This window comes from Cotesia glomerata, linkage group LG5, assembly GCF_020080835.1.
Source record: "Cotesia glomerata isolate CgM1 linkage group LG5, MPM_Cglom_v2.3, whole genome shotgun sequence".
NCBI lineage: Eukaryota > Metazoa > Arthropoda > Insecta > Hymenoptera > Braconidae > Cotesia > Cotesia glomerata.
In genome coordinates this window covers 25967763-25985724 of record NC_058162.1, presented here as the reverse complement: position 1 = coordinate 25985724, position 17962 = coordinate 25967763, and the positions used below count along the sequence as shown (strand labels likewise).

The window sequence follows — 17962 nt, the reverse complement described above, 5'->3', positions numbered from 1 at the left end:
AGCCCTATTTGCATATATGGAGTTCGTGCTCCTTATCTAGTCTCCATGATTAATTGTATCGAGTAGGATGTCGGATTTTCTACTCTATTGGATTGGATATTACACTAAATGCTTAGCTGGATGTCAGCTCACAACTCAAAATTCCCTTACTACACTGTAGACTGTACATTGTACAATCTACGGTGTAAGCGCGGTAACAAAATATTCGCTCTGTGCACAACTTCAGCGCCACGGTACGTTTGAACTACAAGGGGCTATTGTAATATATTTTATTATGTATTAAATGGCTGTTAGTAATAATAATATTAAATAATAAATAAAAGAATGCCTTATTAATTAAAGGGAGTATTTATAATAAATATTTGTTACCGTAAAGTGTTCTTGTGCACTAAAAAATAAAATGTAAGTATAGTTAATACCGAAAAAGTAGATGAAAATTAATTTAGCAGATATTTAATAATTTTAAAAATTTTTTTAATAAATAAATTACTGGATAAAAAATTGAGAAAAAAAATTGGACATTTAGAAAATTTAATAAATTAAAAATGCAATTTTTAAAAAAAAATTTTTTTGTTAAATAAAATTAAAAAATGGTCAAGTGACAGCTAACTTTAATATCATAAAAAGTAGCATAGAAGTTAGCACACATAAAGATTGGTTAACGTCAGATTAAAATCAAATAAAAAGAAAATAGAAAAAAATTTTTTTTAAAATTAAAATTATAATAAAACTTGAATAAACATTTAATTATTTTTTTTTTTATAAATAAATTTTGATTCAACGAAATTATCAAAATCTTTCATTGTTTCAAAATTTTACAAATTAAAAGTGCTGATTGTTTTTGAGTACAAAAAAATAGATTATGTTTGCTAACTAAAATTTACATATTAAAATTCAATAATAAAGCTGGGAAAACTTTTTTATTGATTAAATTTATCATTTTTAATTTTATTTTTTCCTTTGATTTATTTTCCAACTTGCTGTTGGAAATTTATAAAAATGACAAGCACATTTGACAAGCCAAATATAACAATAATTTCAAAATCCCAAACTTCACCAGCTTAGTCTATGAACACTCTTTTGTGGTATCCGCTATCCGACTTTGGAGGGAATTACCAATTGAAATAACTAACTTACTGAGTCTTGATACTTTCAAGACCAGTTCCTATGAATTTTTTCTTCACAAGGAACGAGAAGGCTAACCATGAACGTCTCACAAATTACCTAGCTCAGTTTAATTTTTGGATCAACTTACTTACTAAAAAACTATTTTCTTTTGTGTTTGCTATCAAGAAATCTACCTGCTATCAGTCTTAAACAACAAATTAATCATATATACAAATTAAATTATTTCGTCTATCTACATAAATTATTCTTGTAAAGATTTGTTGAGTATATTACATACTAAAGTTTTCATTTTTCAAATTTTTAATATTAAACCACTGTCAGAAAAATATTCTAAATGAAATTGTAAAACAATATAATTATATCTTTATTGCTCATTACGTGTACTTTAATAAAATTGAAATGTATACTTTGCCATTTGGCCATTGCCTTGGCATTAAATCATAAATAAATAAATAAATAAATAAATAAATTTTCTACTTGTATTCTTACAACTTACAACACAACAACTTTTGTGACTCATTTTATGTATTTCTTTTTAAATAAATTTTAAATAATAATTCGCTTGTATATTTAGCTAACTCGAAACATAAAAATATCCCCCCTTAGTATCGGATATAGCCACTCATGGCGCTGACGGTAAATAAGTTTTTCCCCCACCATGGCTTCGCACTGAGCGAATACCTCAGTGCGTATCGATGTTGTGTATTTATGAGTATTAACTATATTTAAATGTTATACGTATTTACTTGGGGTTACGTGGCGAAAGTCCGTTGACTGAAATCATGTATCTATGCTTCCCTAATTACTGGCCATTGTTATCTTATAGGCCTTTATTACCGTAATTACTAAATCGACTGACTTTCTTTACAGTGAGTTATTGTTATTACTATTTTAAGTTTATCAACAGACTCGATAGAGTCTGGCGCCAAGTTCCGTTCTCAAGCCAGACTACCGAGTGTGTTATTATATATATACCGTAAGCAGAACGGTTTTTTGAGGTTACAAATTTTTTTTCAAATTTACTTTGATTTTTTTTTTATATGATATTTTATAATAGTAGTTCATGCTTTTTATTACGCGTATTACTTGATTATTATCAATTATCTTCATAATTTCTATTTAAAATTACTAAAAATAATCAGCACAAACTATAGCGACCCAGATTTTTAGATTTTAACTTTTGCACGACTCATGATGCGAAGCATCAGAGAGTGCTTTATGATCGAAAAATTTTTTTCGCCTCATTTTGGCGGCTATTTTTATTATTATAGCCTTGTTAGTTCACGGAATCAAGATATTTTGCATACTATTGTCGAGATAATTTAATGGAGATTATTTTCATACTTTTTAAAAATTGATTTACTGCAATAGAATTGGAAAAAAACACCAAAATAGGTCAAAAAATTTTCCTGTCCGTCATGTGTGAAACCCGAAAACACTGTAACTTGTGAAAAAATCCATTATTTGAGTTAAATTTTTTTTTGTTTAATTCTAATGGACGATTGTAGGTCACTGAATGCGAATGATTAATTAATTCAGTGTCGTTTAATTGCAATTAATAAAAAACGAAAACTACAAGACTGTATATCTATATATATCCATGTAAAATTAACATGGATGGTGATATATCTATATCTATAGATATTATGTACATTTTATTCCACCAGGGGCGCCTGTGCATCACTTTCCTAGTACAGTTGTTTTTTTTTAAACTAGAATTCAAATTTGCGCGCGCAAGCGCGCGCCTGACTACAAAGTTTGCATATATTTTCATGCTTATGATATATTCGACCAATCAACGTTACGAATAGTTTGCTTATATGATATATTATCATATTTTTCATCTAAATTATAAAAAAAATTATTTTTTTTCTTTTTATATTGCACGGCTCATGTGTTTTTTTTTTAAATTCTAATCGACAATTGTAGGTCACTGAATGCAAATGGCTAATTAATTCAGTGTCGTTTAATTGCAATTAATAAAAAACGATAACTACAAGACTGTATATCTATATATATATCCATGTAAAATTAACATGGATGGTGATATATCTATATCTATAGATATTATGTACATTTTATTCCACCAGGGGCGCCTGTGCATCACTTTCTTAGTACAGCTGTTTTTTTTTAAACTAGAATTCAAATTTGCGCGCGCAAGCGCGCGCCTGACTACAAAGTTTGCATATATTTTCATGCTTATGATATATTCGACCAATCAACGTTACGAATAGTTTGCTTATATGATATATTTTCATATTTTTCATCTAAATTATAAAAAAAATTATTTTTTTTCTTTTTATTTTGCACGACTCATGTGTTTTTTTTTTAAATTCTAATCGACAATTGTAGGTCACTGAATGCAAATGGCTAATTAATTCAGTGTCGTTTAATTACAATTAATAAAAAACGAAAACTACAAGACTGTACATCTATTTATATCCATAGAAAATTAACATATGGATGGTGATGTATCTATAGATATTATGTACATTTATTCCGCCAGGGGCGCTTGTGCAGTACCTTCCTACTACAGCTGTTTTTTCGGCAATTAATTTTGAACGACTTAAGTTTTTTATTTTTTTTATATTTCATAATTAAATGAGCATTATGAGTCGTGCACTTTTGGATTTTCCAAACTTTAATTTTTCCTTATGTAAAAAGCGGACGGCCAGAGACTAAATAATATAAGGATGCATGCTAATCTTATAATCCGAACAAAAATAGTTTCACTGTAAAAAAATCGCGCCAAATCCACGTTCATAAGACTTAAGAAAAAAAAATTTGTTTTTTTCTTTACAAAAATATATAAAATAAAAAAATTTAAAAATCCAAGTAACCGATATGATTACTTATGATTTTCGGAAATTAAAAAAAATTTTGTTACAAATTTAAAAATTAAAAAAAAAAAAATTTGGAACGTATTTAGTGTGCGCGGTTGCAAAATATTTTACTTTTAATGAAATTCGTAAAATCTATTTACTAGGACTTTAAAAAAATTGAAATACACAATGACGCACACCAAGTACGTTCCAAAATTTTTTTCTTAATTTTTAAATTTATAAAAAAATTTTTTTTAATTTCCGAAAATCATATACAACCATATCGGGGTTGCGGTCAACCAGTCAGATCGACAGCATTCCGAATTATCAAAATTTTAGAAAATTAAAAATTCCGCTACATTCAAAGTTTATAAAATACATTAACTTAAATATAATACCAGCCGAAAAACAATTTTGCAAATTATAAAATACCGAGCTATCGAATATAGGTAAACATAAATCTTATATTCCTCAAGAGTTAAAATTGATTTAATTTCGAAAAAAGTTCGTTCCGACGTATATTCATCCGAATACTCATCCATACGAATAATGATTCGGCCGAAAATTACTCATCCAAATAACTATATATTTACATTTTTCGGCTAAATGAGTGTTCCTCTGTTCATTCATTCTGGCGTAAAAATTTTCGTTATTATGTTTTTTAATTTATTGAGACTTTGTGACTTTGAAAGATTCTATTAATATAATTTTAGTTTTTTCATTATTCAAGTTTATATTTTTCGAAATTTTAAAATTTGTAAAATTAATTATTTTAAATTATATTTTATATTTACTTTCTAAGTTCTAGAAATTTATTAATTCGGAATGTTGTCAATCTGACTAGTTGACTGCAACCCCCATATCGGTTACTTGGATTTTTGCACGCCTCATAGCGCGAAGCGCGTGAGGTTGTGCTTTATACTTGACTCGTCAAGGTCAAGCAATTTTGTGATCTTTAAATGTCTCTATCACAACCATAATACACTTATACAATAATATAAGTAGATGTACACGGAGAAAACACTTAACACGTACAATTTTTTTAAAATGTTGTTTTAGTCTCAATTTAATTAATAAAAAAAATCAAAAATTGTTGAATGTCGGCTAACTTTAATATGATAAAATATTGAAAAGCTATAAGTGCAATTTTAAAAAATTATTTTTTAGTTATAATTTAAGAAATGAAAAAAAATTAAAAACGTCGACTAACTTTAGTATTATTAAAATTAGCAGACATTTAAAAATTTTTTATATTTCTTTTAGTAATTAAATTAAAACTAAAAAAATATAAAAAATTGGATGCATTGTTTTTTGAATTTTCTACATATGGATTTTTTTTTGTTCAAAATTTTTCAATAAAAAAATTCCTAAAAATTGTCAGATTTTTCTTTAAGTTAAAAATAATCTAGATATCTAGAAAATTATTTTCAAAAAATTATAATAATAATTTTTTAAATTTTTTAAATAAATTTTTATTACTATAATTTGTTAAAATAATTCTAAAAATGATCAGATATCTTTCAATATTAATATCAAATAAATTATAAATTATTACAAAAAATTCCAATTGTAAGTTTCAAAAAATTACTGATGTAATTTTTTTTTTTAATTTTTTCAGCAGCAATTTATTTGTAGAACTTCAATTTCATTCAAATATATTATAACAATAATAAATAATAATTGATAAGAAGCTCTTGTGAAAATAAAATCCTTAAATTATTGTGAGTATTATTCTCATTAATTTAAATAATATTAATGTTTAAATGTTTGTAATTTATTTTAAATTTTTTCAGACAAAATTTTTATTTAAGAGCATGAGATTTAATATGTCGCGTGTAATTATTTTTAGCAACATAAGTCTTAGAACAAATACCACACTGAAAAACCTCAACTTGGACTTTCTTATGATGCCCAGCGTGGATTTTAAGAGCAACTACATCATCGAATTTAGAAGGACAATCTTTACAAGAGTAAGATTCTTTTTTATGATAATTTTTCACGTGATAATTAAGCTGAGATTTTCTAGCACATTTAAAAGAACAAGTTTTGCATTGAAAAGGTTTTTCTCCAGAGTGCGTCCGTTTGTGTTCTGCTAATTGCGACTTTCTGCAAAATTTTGCAGAGCATTCATCACATTGAAAGGGTTTCTCGCCTGTGTGGATCCGCATGTGGTACTTCAAGTCACCATTGGTCCGGAATTTATACGGACAAAGCTCACAAGCTATCGGCTTATTGTCTGTATGAGAGGTTTTGCAAGAACATATCTCATAAGAAATTGATTTATCTTCTTCAGAATGAATTTTCATGTGATCTGTTACAAGAGACTGTTCCCGAAAAGTCTTGGAGCAAACGCTGCAACTGAAACGCTTGTCTTTACAGTGAGATTTCATGTGATGTTTCAAATTGTGTGGCACGCGGAATGTCGCAGGGCAGAGTGTGCAAAGATAAGGTCTCTCGCCGGTATGCAGTAAGATGTGAGCGTCCAAAGTTCTCTTCGCTCGAAATCTTGATGGACATTCACTGCAAGCGTACGGCTTTGCGCGCTTTTGGATTATCGGAGGTTTGTTCTTACTTTTATTTGCAGGATATTCAGAAGAACTGTAGGGCTTTTCTTCAATGTGCAAACGCATGTGGTACCTTAGGGTACTCTTCTTGATAAATTCTTTCCTGCACAAGTCGCATTTGAATAAATAGGAAGATAAATTGTCACACTCAATGGTAGGTGTTTCTTCTTTGATTTTATATCCGTTAATTAAAGAAGAAGAAGTTTCAGGCTTATCCAGATTTTCTACTTCTACTTTTATAAACTCTAGAAAGAAATAAATAGTTTTGTTAATTTACGTTATTGTTTTTTACAGCTTCAGAATTATGTCGGTGCAAGGAAAGAACAAGATTACACTGGATAACATTCTAGATTATAATGAGTGATATCTGGATTATACTCAGTGTAATCTTGGACTATAATCAGTATAATCTTGGATTATAATCAGTATTATCTTGGATTATACTCAGTATAATTTTGGATTATCCTATAATATAAAATTGATGATTGAACTGAAGTTAGTTTAGTATCGAAAATCTCGAAAGAATGGTTACTGATTCCTTATTGGCTAGGATTGAAGCGCGCGCGTATGCGCGCAATTTGAATTCCTAGTAATCAGTATAATTTTGGATTATAATCAGCATAATCTTGAATTATATTCAGTGATATCTTGGATTATATTCAGTATAATCTTGGATTATATTCAGTATAATCTTGGATTATACTCAGTATAATCCAAGATTATCCTATAATATAAAATTGATGATTGAACTGAAGTTAGTTTAGTATCGAAAATCTCGAAAGAATGGTTATTGATTCCCTATTGGTTAAGATTAAAGCGTGCGCGTATGCGCGCAATTTGAATTTCTAGCAATTAGTATAATTGTGGATTATAATCAGCATAATCTTGAATTATATTCAGTGATATCTTGGATTATATTCAGTATAATCTTGGATTATACTCAGTATAATCTTGGATTATACTCAGTATAATCCAAGATTATCCTATTATATAAAATTGATGATTGAACTGAAGTTAGTTTAATATCGAAAATCTCGAAAGAATGGTTACTGATTCCCTATTGGTTAAGATTAAAGCGCGCGCGTATGCGCGCAATTTGAATTCCTAGTAATCAGTATAATTTTGGATTATAATCAGTATAATCTTTGATTATACTCAGTGATATATTCCCTATTTTTTTTTCTTTTAGCGCCTGCGCACTTAGCTTTATCATATCTACTATGTATTTTAGATATTTAAGCCTATATTTTGAAGCCTAAAAAAATTTAGGGTTTAAAAAATTTTTTTTTACTTTTTTAGACTCGTTTAACTTAAAAATGTTGGGCTAAGAATTGAAGTATAAACAATTGCAATTTAAATTTCTAAACCAATAGAGACAGGTTATAAAATGAATTGTTTAAAACAAATTAATATTTTTTTTTTAATTATATTTAAAAATACAAATAATTATTTTAAGAACAATCATAATAATAATAACATTCTAATTCTAATTATAATAATAATTATAAAAATAATAGTAATAATAAAGCTTAAAAACTGATGATGATGTCATGAAATCTGCTGCGAGGCAAATCGGATAAATTAAACATTTTGGCAATGTATAAAACATCTTGTCTTTTCAAGCTCTGAGCAAATACTTGATGATAATCTTTTTATAATAATAAATATTGTTCTTATATATTATTTTATTATACTAATTAAACGTAGTATTTAATTTTTTTTCAAAAAATGATAGAGCTCTTTCCAACTGGATCGATGATTTTGTCGGCGAAGTTATTTGATAAACAACTTTCTTTAAAAGTATGTATGTGAGACCCGCAAATTTTGGAAATGGACATGATGTTGTAAGAAATATTTTAAAAGTCACATCTAAAGCTTCAAGAGCTGTATAAACCTTCAATTTTGTGTTACCAATAACAACATAAAAGTCGACAGGTTTGCAGACAGGTCCGACAAAAACCATAAATGGGTAAAACGCTTCTTTATTGGTAATAAATGTCTGCCACCGAGTTTTAATCTTGTCTTCCAGCTCTTCAGATTTCTGGAAAAATAGAAAAATTTTAGTAAATTATAACATAAATCTTAAAAATAAAATTAGTAATTTTAAAAGTCTTACTTCAACAGTCAGAATATAAGAATTTTTTAATTCTGTTAATTTTCCATCAACTACAGGATTATTTTCTACTTTTCTCCGTTTAGCAGTACTGGATACTGACGATTTAATAGCCAGAGGTAATAGTGAAATTATAACAGCATCTTTATCAGCTAAAATATATTAAAAAAATATAACTATTGCGTTGAATAAAAAAATTTGGCTCCCCGCCTTTATTAATCCGTGAAAATTACCCACGTCAAAATTTCTCAAAACAAAATTTATCGCAACATAAATTAATTTGATGAAAATTAATCATCATTTATAAAAATGCTTACATATCTTCAATATTAATATGGTTTTGGTGTGTGTTTTTAAAAATAGGCCAACATATAAGCTATAAATATTTAAATTAATTTTTATATAAGAAAATAATAAGGTAAAGTACCCAGTACTTGAACACTTATAAAAATGGGACCAGTACTTGAACAGACTTTTCGAATTGTTATAATACAAAATCCGTAAATTTATTATGAGTAATATAAGCATATTATAATTATTAAATGACACTGTAATTGATTTCTGTAAGTTTTTTCAATTATAAATCAAAACAATTATATTTTTATTAACTTAAAAGTTGACATAAAGAGAATCGCCGATAAATGCTATTTTTTTCATAAAAAAGGTACTAATTCGTAACCGAACAATCAAAAAAACAGTATATCATTTTAAGTAAAAAAAATTTTACGATCCAATGAAATAGTCTTTTCTAAAGAACATATATTTTTTGCAAAGACATAAACTAGAATTTTCATATTAAATTTTAGTGTTCAACTATACCTCGAAATTTTCAAAGCGGTACCCATAACTTGAACAGGCTGGGGCCGTATAATTTTAACAGCACTATAACCTCTAATAGGTTTATAGACTAGTGATCAGCATTGTCATTTGTATTAATTACTGCAATTTAAATAAGTTTTATGACTAAAAATTAGTGAAGTTAAAAATTATAGAACGTTTTGAATTGAGTTTTTTTGATTTATAATTGAAAATTTGCTTTGTCATTCATAAAAAATGTAATTAAAAAATTAAATACAAATATTTATCATTTTTAAATGAACATATTAAATATTGACAGTATTATTTTTAATATTATTCAATAATATGTTATATTTCTTTAGATATTTCAATAAAACGTTGAAAATTTTTGGTGCGCCTATTGCCATATATTTTATTAGCTCAACTACTGCTCCTGGAGTGTTCAGCTATTGTGGCTCGTCAGAATTGATTGTTCAACTACTACTCCTTCATAGTCTATTTTAAAAACGTTGTCAAAATATAAATAATCAATTATCTGGGTTATTTTGCTAATCAATTCAAAATTGTTTATATTTTCATAAAAATCACTAATTTGAACTAATAATTACATCTTTATATATTAAAAGTAGGGTCAAATATGTTTAACTTTGAAACCTGTTCAACTACTGGATACTTTACCTTACCGAATAAATTTTGACAATGAGAAGTAAAGCCTTTAAGAAAATATTGTACAAGAAATTATTGCTAAAAATTTTTGTCGCGAGAAATTTTTGCATGAGAAAAAAGAGACGGTCACCAAAAAATATTAAGTATAGTATTGTTACCAACCATCGACTAACTCGGCTAAATTAGCAACCTGAGCTGCAGCATCAACATCATCTATCCTTTTAGATAAAATAAAATCCTCAAATGTTGCTCGAAGATCTGGCCAAGATGTCTTTAATGACTTAGCACCTTCAAATTTTCTCTCAAAATCTAATGTTATCTAAAAATAAAGTTTTGATTAAAATTTAATACTTTTTTTGTGAAATTTTATTCAAAATAAAATGTTAATGTAATTATTTAAACAAATGCTTACAAAATGAGTTGCTTTGTCACCTGATAAACAAGGATATAAATTAAATTCAACTAATTTATCAGAACTATCTGCTACCATTTGTCTTCGAGCTGCAAACGCGTCAATCCAAGCTTTCTCAATTTGTTCCAAATCTTCAGATTCCTTTTTCAGTAAATTTAATAAACTTGAGGATGAAGCTGAATCTAAATAATGTTATTACGTCATTATGCTATTTATAAAATGGAAAAAAATTTTAAAAAGTTTGGAAAATCCAAAAGTGCACGCCTCATAACGCTCATTCATTTTTTAAGAAAAAATAAATTGTATAACTGATAAAAGAAAAGAAAATTATAATTAAGTAATTTCTTACAGAGTATTTTTTTTTTTTTTAAATATCAGCGCCCTTTTTACACGCTTTATATTAGCTTCACTTGTATGTCAGTTTGTTTGTTTGTCAGTTTGTCAGTATGTCAGTAACTCTCCGTGGGTAATCTGCGCGCCTGCGGCCTTCCTTGGTTCTGGTAGCCGTTTCTCAGGCTCGCTCTCCGAAATCGAACTCTGATTCCCCGTATTTATAATATTTATAAATAATTATTTTTTTTATTAGCTTCACTTGTATGTCAGTATGTCAGTATGTCAGTATGTAACTCTCCGTGGGTAATTTGCGCGCCTGAATATTTTTGATAATCAACAAATAATAGTTTAAAAAAACTAAAAAATCACGCTTTTATAAATAAACCAAACTAAAAGTAAAAATAAATAATAGTTTAAAAACTAAAAACACGCTTTTATAGAAAACCAAACTAAAAATAGAAAATAACTTTAAATTAAGAATAGTGTTAAAAATTTCAATAAATATAAATTAATAATAGTGTAAATAAAAAAAATGTATTTTATTTTAAAAAAAGCGTGGGTGCTTTTTAAGATATTATCAAAATGATAATCACTCTACTCATATCTGTCAATAAAATATTTATAACTATTGACACCATGCACCTCACGCTTTTTTTAAAATAAAATACATTTTTTTTATTTACACTATTATTAATTTATATTTATTGAAATTTTTAACACTATTCTTAATTTAAATTTATTTTCTATTTTTTAGTTTGGTTTTCTATAAAAAGCGTGTTTTTAGTTTTTTTAAACTATTATTTATTTCTTGTTATATGCGCACGCAGTCTAAAAAAATCTAGCTTTATCAAGTGGCGCCATAGTTTTCACGTGACAAATAAGAAAAATTCGTTTGTCTTTGTACGGTTATATCGTAATAAATTTTAATAAAAATTCAATTTGAAAAAAAAATACGTAAACTAGGCTACTGATATGAAATACGGACCCAGTTCATCGCATTCGTAAACTAATAAAAAAGGTCCGGTCTTGAAATATCAATTTGTTCGGGAGTAATCATTAGTACATCCAAAATGGGGTGACATCCGGACGTCCACGTAAAATTTTTTTCAAAACGTTTTTTTTTTTTTTCAAAATAGCTACATGAAATGATTTTAGAAAGTAAAAGATGGTTTAATTTAAGTGTTTTCTTCGTGTACATCTACTTATATTATTGTATAAGTGTAATATGGTTGTGATAGAGGCATTTAAAGATCACAAAATTGCTTGACCTTGACGAGTCGAGTATAAAGCACAACCTCACGCGCTTCGCGCTATGAGGCGTGCAAAACTCATAAATCGGTTACACTTACCAGTACTATCAGTCAAAACTGAGCTGCGGCGATTAGAGATAACTAGTAAGCCTGAGTCAATTAATAATCTTCGAGCATAGTTTAATTGGCTTTGCAATTTGCCACCTGCGTTAATTTTTTTTGTGCCATCTGTTAGCCCAGGAGTGTAATAAATTCCAGATTTTTCATTAAACAATAGACTTATTTCTGTGGCAAGGTTTTTAAGTATAACTGTTGGAACTCTGTAAGCAGAAATTATACATTAAATATGCATATAAAGCAATTAATTGAATCTGTTGTAATACAGTCAAATCTGGGTAAGAAATAACTGAGAGCCTTTCTTGCCTGTACCTCTATAAGCGACAATTTAATACTGGCAATGTATGACTCATTCTTTATTTTTCAGGAACTACGTGTGTTTTTGTTTTCTTTATAGTTCGTAGAATTTATAATCAACTAAATTAGCTAATTCTTAATGCTAACTACAGTTGAAATAGTATATTACACATCTAGGGCAGTAAAATAAGAAATGTCTCAAATCACATGTAATTGTTGTCCGAGGCGAAGCCGAGGTCAATAAACATGTGATCTGAGGCTTTCTTATTTACTGCCCGTGGTGTGTATACTATTTTTCTCCTCGACGGAGGCGGAAAGCGGCATTTTCGTTTAGCGCAGCGGGAGGAAAATTGACGCTTTCCGCCCGGAGATGAGAATAGTATATTACACACCTAGGGAAGTAAAGTAAGAAATGTCTCAGATCACATGTAATTGTCGGCCGAGGCGAAGCCGAGGTTGACAAACATGTGATCTGAGACATTTCTTACTTTACTTCCCTAGGTGTGTAATATACTATTTTTGCCCTCTGGGCGGAAAGTGGCAACTTTGGTCTCACTGCGCTAAACAAAGTTGCCGCTTTCCTCCTTCCTCGGACAAAAAAATATTATACAGCCCTTGGGAAGTAAAAAAGAAAACCTCAGATCACATGTTTATTGACCTCGGCTTCGCCTCGGCCAACAATTACATGTGATCTGAGGCTTTTCTTATTTTCCTTCCCAAGGGGTGTAATATACTAATTTGCAACGGAAGAAACTTTAAAGGCTTTGGAGACGCTCCACAAATTTTTTGAATATTCAGCAGTTGTTGATAGGACTATATTTGATAAAATTTATAATTTTAAAAAATTTACACAAAATATAAAATCAAAAATGCAAAAAAAATTAACAGATTTCTTTAAATAAAATTCTAGATTATTTGACTCGAATTAGTGAGAAAACTCTTTAAGGAAGTTCGAGCGTAACTAATGAGTCAAAATAATGTTAAAATTTTTTTTTAATTTTAGTTTTCCCAATATTCGTCAAAATTCTTTATTTTAATTTAAAATAACTTAAACAAATCTTTATTTGAATAAATGGCTGACGATAAACAAGTTACTAACATAAAATTTGACTTTAAATATTTCAAAAATTATATCGGTAATGTATTATTATTAAATTGTTTATATATTTTGCAATAATCCAAGTTTCTTGTGTATAGTTTTTTATACGTTAAAGTTGGGAGGTTAATATTGAAATAAATAATTAAAGTCTCGACAAAACGTTTGTCCGCCATAAGAGCCCGTGTATAAGGAGATAAAATATGTGATTTTAAAAATTTAATATCTAAGTAACTAAACGGTGAATCTTTTTTAAATTTTGGGATTAAATAAATTACGTATTTATTTATACGTATACTTAATTTCAAAGCTCAGAGTTGGAAATTATTTTTTACATTAGATTCGCACGAACTTCCTTAAGAGAAAAAAAAAATCACGGTCCCTGTTTAAGAGAATTAAGAGAGTTCACTCTCTCTTAGCCAGGTTTCACTGTATTATATTTAAAAAATTTTTCTTACATTAATTTTTTCAAAGGATTTTCTGTGGTGATTTTTTGTCGCTTAAGAATATTATGAATTACCCGGCCAACAGCAATTTCCGCCAAATAATTGCTTAAAGTGTCAGTGAGATTGTTGTGAAGCTTGTAGTAATTAAGAATCAATAGACCTTTGAAGCTTTGATTCAAATATGACCTCAAATCCTGGCGATCTGGTAGATAGTTAACAGAATTAGAATCTAATGTCGATAAACAGTTAATACATTTAAATTAGTATTATAATTTTGCTGTTATTTAGATACTGAAGTCGATCAAGTCGAATTCCGGAAAAAATAGACCTGGATAAAATGAAAAATTCATACCCTAGTAGCAATTTGGTAAAAGCCTTGTACCAGCATGGATCAAGATACTTTAGAAAAATTTTAGATCAAAAATTGTACAAGAATTGGTCCAGATTCGTGAGCAAGATTATTAGCCGAGACTTGAGCCAGACTGTAATCAGAATTTGTCAAGAATTTGACCAGCAATCTGGGGCTATCTATTGCTAAAGTTTGGGATTATCCTATAGAGTAGAGATTCTCATTCTATTAAGGAAGTACGAGCACCAAGACAACTTTTGATAAAAGGCTTGATTTTTTTTTAATATGAAGTTTAAATATGTCTTAACAAATTCTGAAAATTTGAAGGAGATTGCCCGATTATTTAAATAAATAATTAACTTTAAAGTTGAGCAATTTAACATTGGTCTTATGGGGTAACCTCCTAACATTGATACATTTCTGTATTTTTCTCGTAAAACTGTCGGTGAATATTTTTAAAAAACTTATGGATGAAAGTAAATATATTAGTGATAAATTTAATTCAAAAAAATTAACACTTGCCCGACTAATTAAAGTGTATTAATTAAAAGAAAAATAAATCCCGCCATTAGCCAATGTTAAATGTATATCTATATATTGAGAAAAATCATATGGTTACTGCTTTCCCCTTACCGCGCTAGAGTGGATACCTATCCCCACCCTGCCTAGCGCTCGTACTTCCTTAAAAAGTATTTTACTATTTCTTGCGATAATTCAACTTTTTACATATCGCAGCAAACTAAATTAATTTTTTAAACTTGTTGACTAGACTATAAATGAAAACCACTGCAATACTATACTTTTCACATTCAAGTGGAAAGGAGGGAAATAGGTAAGCGCTCATCGTTTTGTGCGTTTCTTGTGTAAGTCTATGTTAGGACTCTGGGCCAAGAATCTGGTTAAATTCTGGGCACAGACTGTCCCAAGTCTGCCGCCAGTCTGGATGAAGAATCTTGATCAAGTGTATTGGTCGATAATTGTCCAATTCTTTACAAAGTGCTTCTCCAAGTATCTTGCCCAATTCCATTGCTACTCAAATTTAGTTCTATACTAAATTATTCTAAATTAATTATTAAATTTAATTAATTAATTAAATTATTAAATTAATTAATTATTAAATTATTATAAACTAATAAAATATATTAAACTATATTAAAAACTCTAAATTAACTCGAAATTAGTTCAGATTTATTAAATTATTATTATTATTATTTTATAATAATTTTAATGAACTAATATGAATTTTTCATAATTTAAAAATTTTTTTTCGGGTCTATTTTTTCCGATTACCGATCAAGTCATGTTAATTAAATTTATTATGCCATTTTTACATACCTTGTAATTGAAATAATTATTACGGTTATAATATTGTTACATAGCACAAAATATAAATGTACACACACTAATTAATCCACCGATTATATTTTTTTAATATTCAATATATTAATTTTTTAATAAATACTTGGTATTAAAATTTTTTTAATATTGAAATTTTCTTGAATAATAAACTAGATTAAGAAAATTATTTTTAAAAAATTGCATTTAGACTTTTCAAAAGTTTCTAAAGAAATTTTATATATAAATTCTTAATATAATTTATCTGCAAAAAAATTTCTAGAAATTATGTCTCTAAATTTTAGTATCATTAACATTGACAATGTAATTAATTAAACTATAAGATATTTTATCAAAATAATGACAAGGGTCAGCTAATAATTATAAATAAAATTTTGAATAAATAATAATACACACCAGGCTCAACATAAATATTTTCGTGAGGAATGGTTAAATATACTGGCTCTATTTTAACTTTATCAACATCAATTGAGGACTCTTCAATTTTTTGACATTCATAACCATCAGCTGTATCATTATCCAGTGGATCCTAAAAATGTATAAATTTAATTATAAAATAAATAAAATTTATATTAAAAATATATGAAAATTAAGTTACTAGATATTTAAAAATTTTTATGGCATTGAAGTTAGCAGTCACTTAACAATTTTTTAATTTTATTTATCAAAAAAATTTTTTTCCAAAAAATTATTATGGAAATTAATTTAGCATATATTTAATAATTTTAAAAATTTAATAGCAAATAAATTATGACAAAAAAAAATTTTCAAAAAAATTGACATGTAGAAATTTTAAAAAATAAAAAATGCAAATTTTTGGAACAAATTTTTTTAGCAAATAAAATTTAAAAATTGTTGAATGACTGCTAACTTTGATCTCATAAAATTATTTTAAAAAATTGCATTTTTTATTTTTTTTTAATTTCTACATGTCAATTTTTTTTTCTAATTTTTTTTTTGCCATAATTTATTTGCTATAAAACTTTAAAAGTTATTAAATACTCGGAAAGAACAAGATGGCACTGGATATCATCCCAGATTATACTCAGTGATATATGTGATGAAAATAAATTTCAGATAGTAACTAGAAAAATCCAGATTATACTGCGTGATATCTGGATTGTACTCATTGTAATCTGGATTATACTAGCTACTATCTGAAATTTTTTTTGTCACATTAAAGTTAGCAGTCACTTGATAATTTTTTAATTTTATTTAACAAATAAATCTTTTTTGAAAAATTATTTTAAAAAATTGCATATATAATTTTTAAAAATTTTTACGTCAATTTTTTTTGCCACAATTTATTTGTTAAAAAAATTATTAAATATCTGCTAAATTAATTCTCATATTTTTTTTCATGAAAATTAATTTAGCATATATTTAATAATTTTAAAAATTTTATAACAAATAAATTATGGCAAAAAAAAAATTGACATGTAGATATTTAAAAAATAAAAAATGAAATTTTTTAGAAATAATTTTTTGAAACAAATTTTTTTGATAAATAAAATTAAAAAATTGTTAAGTGACTGCTAACTTTAATGTCATTTTTTTTCACTCGGTATAGTCTGGGATGATATCTGGTGCCATCTTGTTCTTTCCGTGTGTATGCTAAATTAATTTTCATAAAATTTTTAGAATTTTTTATTGAAAAAAATAAAAAAAAAATTTCATTTGTAAAAAAATTGAAAAATTATAAGTGCAATTTAAAAAAAATATTTCTTAGTCCTAATTTAATAAAAAAAAAAAAATATTTTTCGGTTAATTTTAGTTTAATAAAAAACATAACCTTCTTACCTCATCATAATTTTCAACCTTTATTTCTACTTTTTCAAACGAAAAGTTGTTGACATCCATTGTTTGATAATTTTAATTGTCAACTTTATTTTAAGATTTTTAAATAAACTTATTTTATTTTTTTTATAATTACAACTTGCAATAATTATTATAAAATAATAAAATAATCCCCAGCTCAAGTTGATTAAAATTGGGGATATATAAACAAAAACCTGTCACGATAATCGCACTGTAGCACAGAACTTAACTTTATCGATAGTCGCTTAAAATTTTTTTATTCACTGACAAATAAGTAGAAATTTATTTTTTATTTATGCTTTGCACAAAATTTAAACAGTTAAAAAATGTAATTATTAATAAAAAATAATAATATTAATTTATTTTATTTAATCTGAATTTTAGAAAATTTTTTATT

The 17962-nt window shown here is 26.9% G+C and overlaps 1 protein-coding gene and 1 long non-coding RNA gene across 3 annotated transcripts; one reads left to right on the top strand and one right to left on the bottom strand.

Moving 5' to 3' along the window:
• Nucleotides 1-1811: 1811 nt before the first annotated feature.
• LOC123265841 lies at nt 1812-6149 on the top strand. Its single transcript, XR_006509680.1, has 3 exons — nt 1812-1997; nt 5744-5920; nt 6010-6149. It is a non-coding gene; the product is annotated as an uncharacterized LOC123265841 (long non-coding RNA).
• Nucleotides 5712-17870, bottom strand: LOC123265838 (zinc finger protein 454-like). 2 transcript variants are annotated; one of them, XM_044729763.1, is made up of 10 exons: nt 17548-17847; nt 16144-16276; nt 14055-14244; nt 12186-12406; nt 10504-10685; nt 10254-10410; nt 8631-8779; nt 8196-8555; nt 8135-8158; nt 8050-8089 (listed from the first exon to the last, which is right to left on the bottom strand). In XM_044729763.1, the coding sequence occupies exons 1-8, from the start codon at nt 17605-17607 to the stop codon at nt 8208-8210; spliced, it is 1440 nt and encodes a 479-aa protein (XP_044585698.1). In that variant the 5' UTR covers nt 17608-17847; the 3' UTR covers nt 8050-8089; nt 8135-8158; nt 8196-8207. The 2 variants fall into 2 exon arrangements, with proteins under 2 accessions (XP_044585699.1, XP_044585698.1); XM_044729764.1 differs by lacking the exons at nt 8050-8089; nt 8135-8158; nt 8196-8555; ... (3 more) ...; nt 12186-12406; nt 14055-14244 and adding an exon at nt 5712-6759 and having other exon boundaries at nt 17548-17870.
• Nucleotides 17871-17962: the final 92 nt, after the last annotated feature.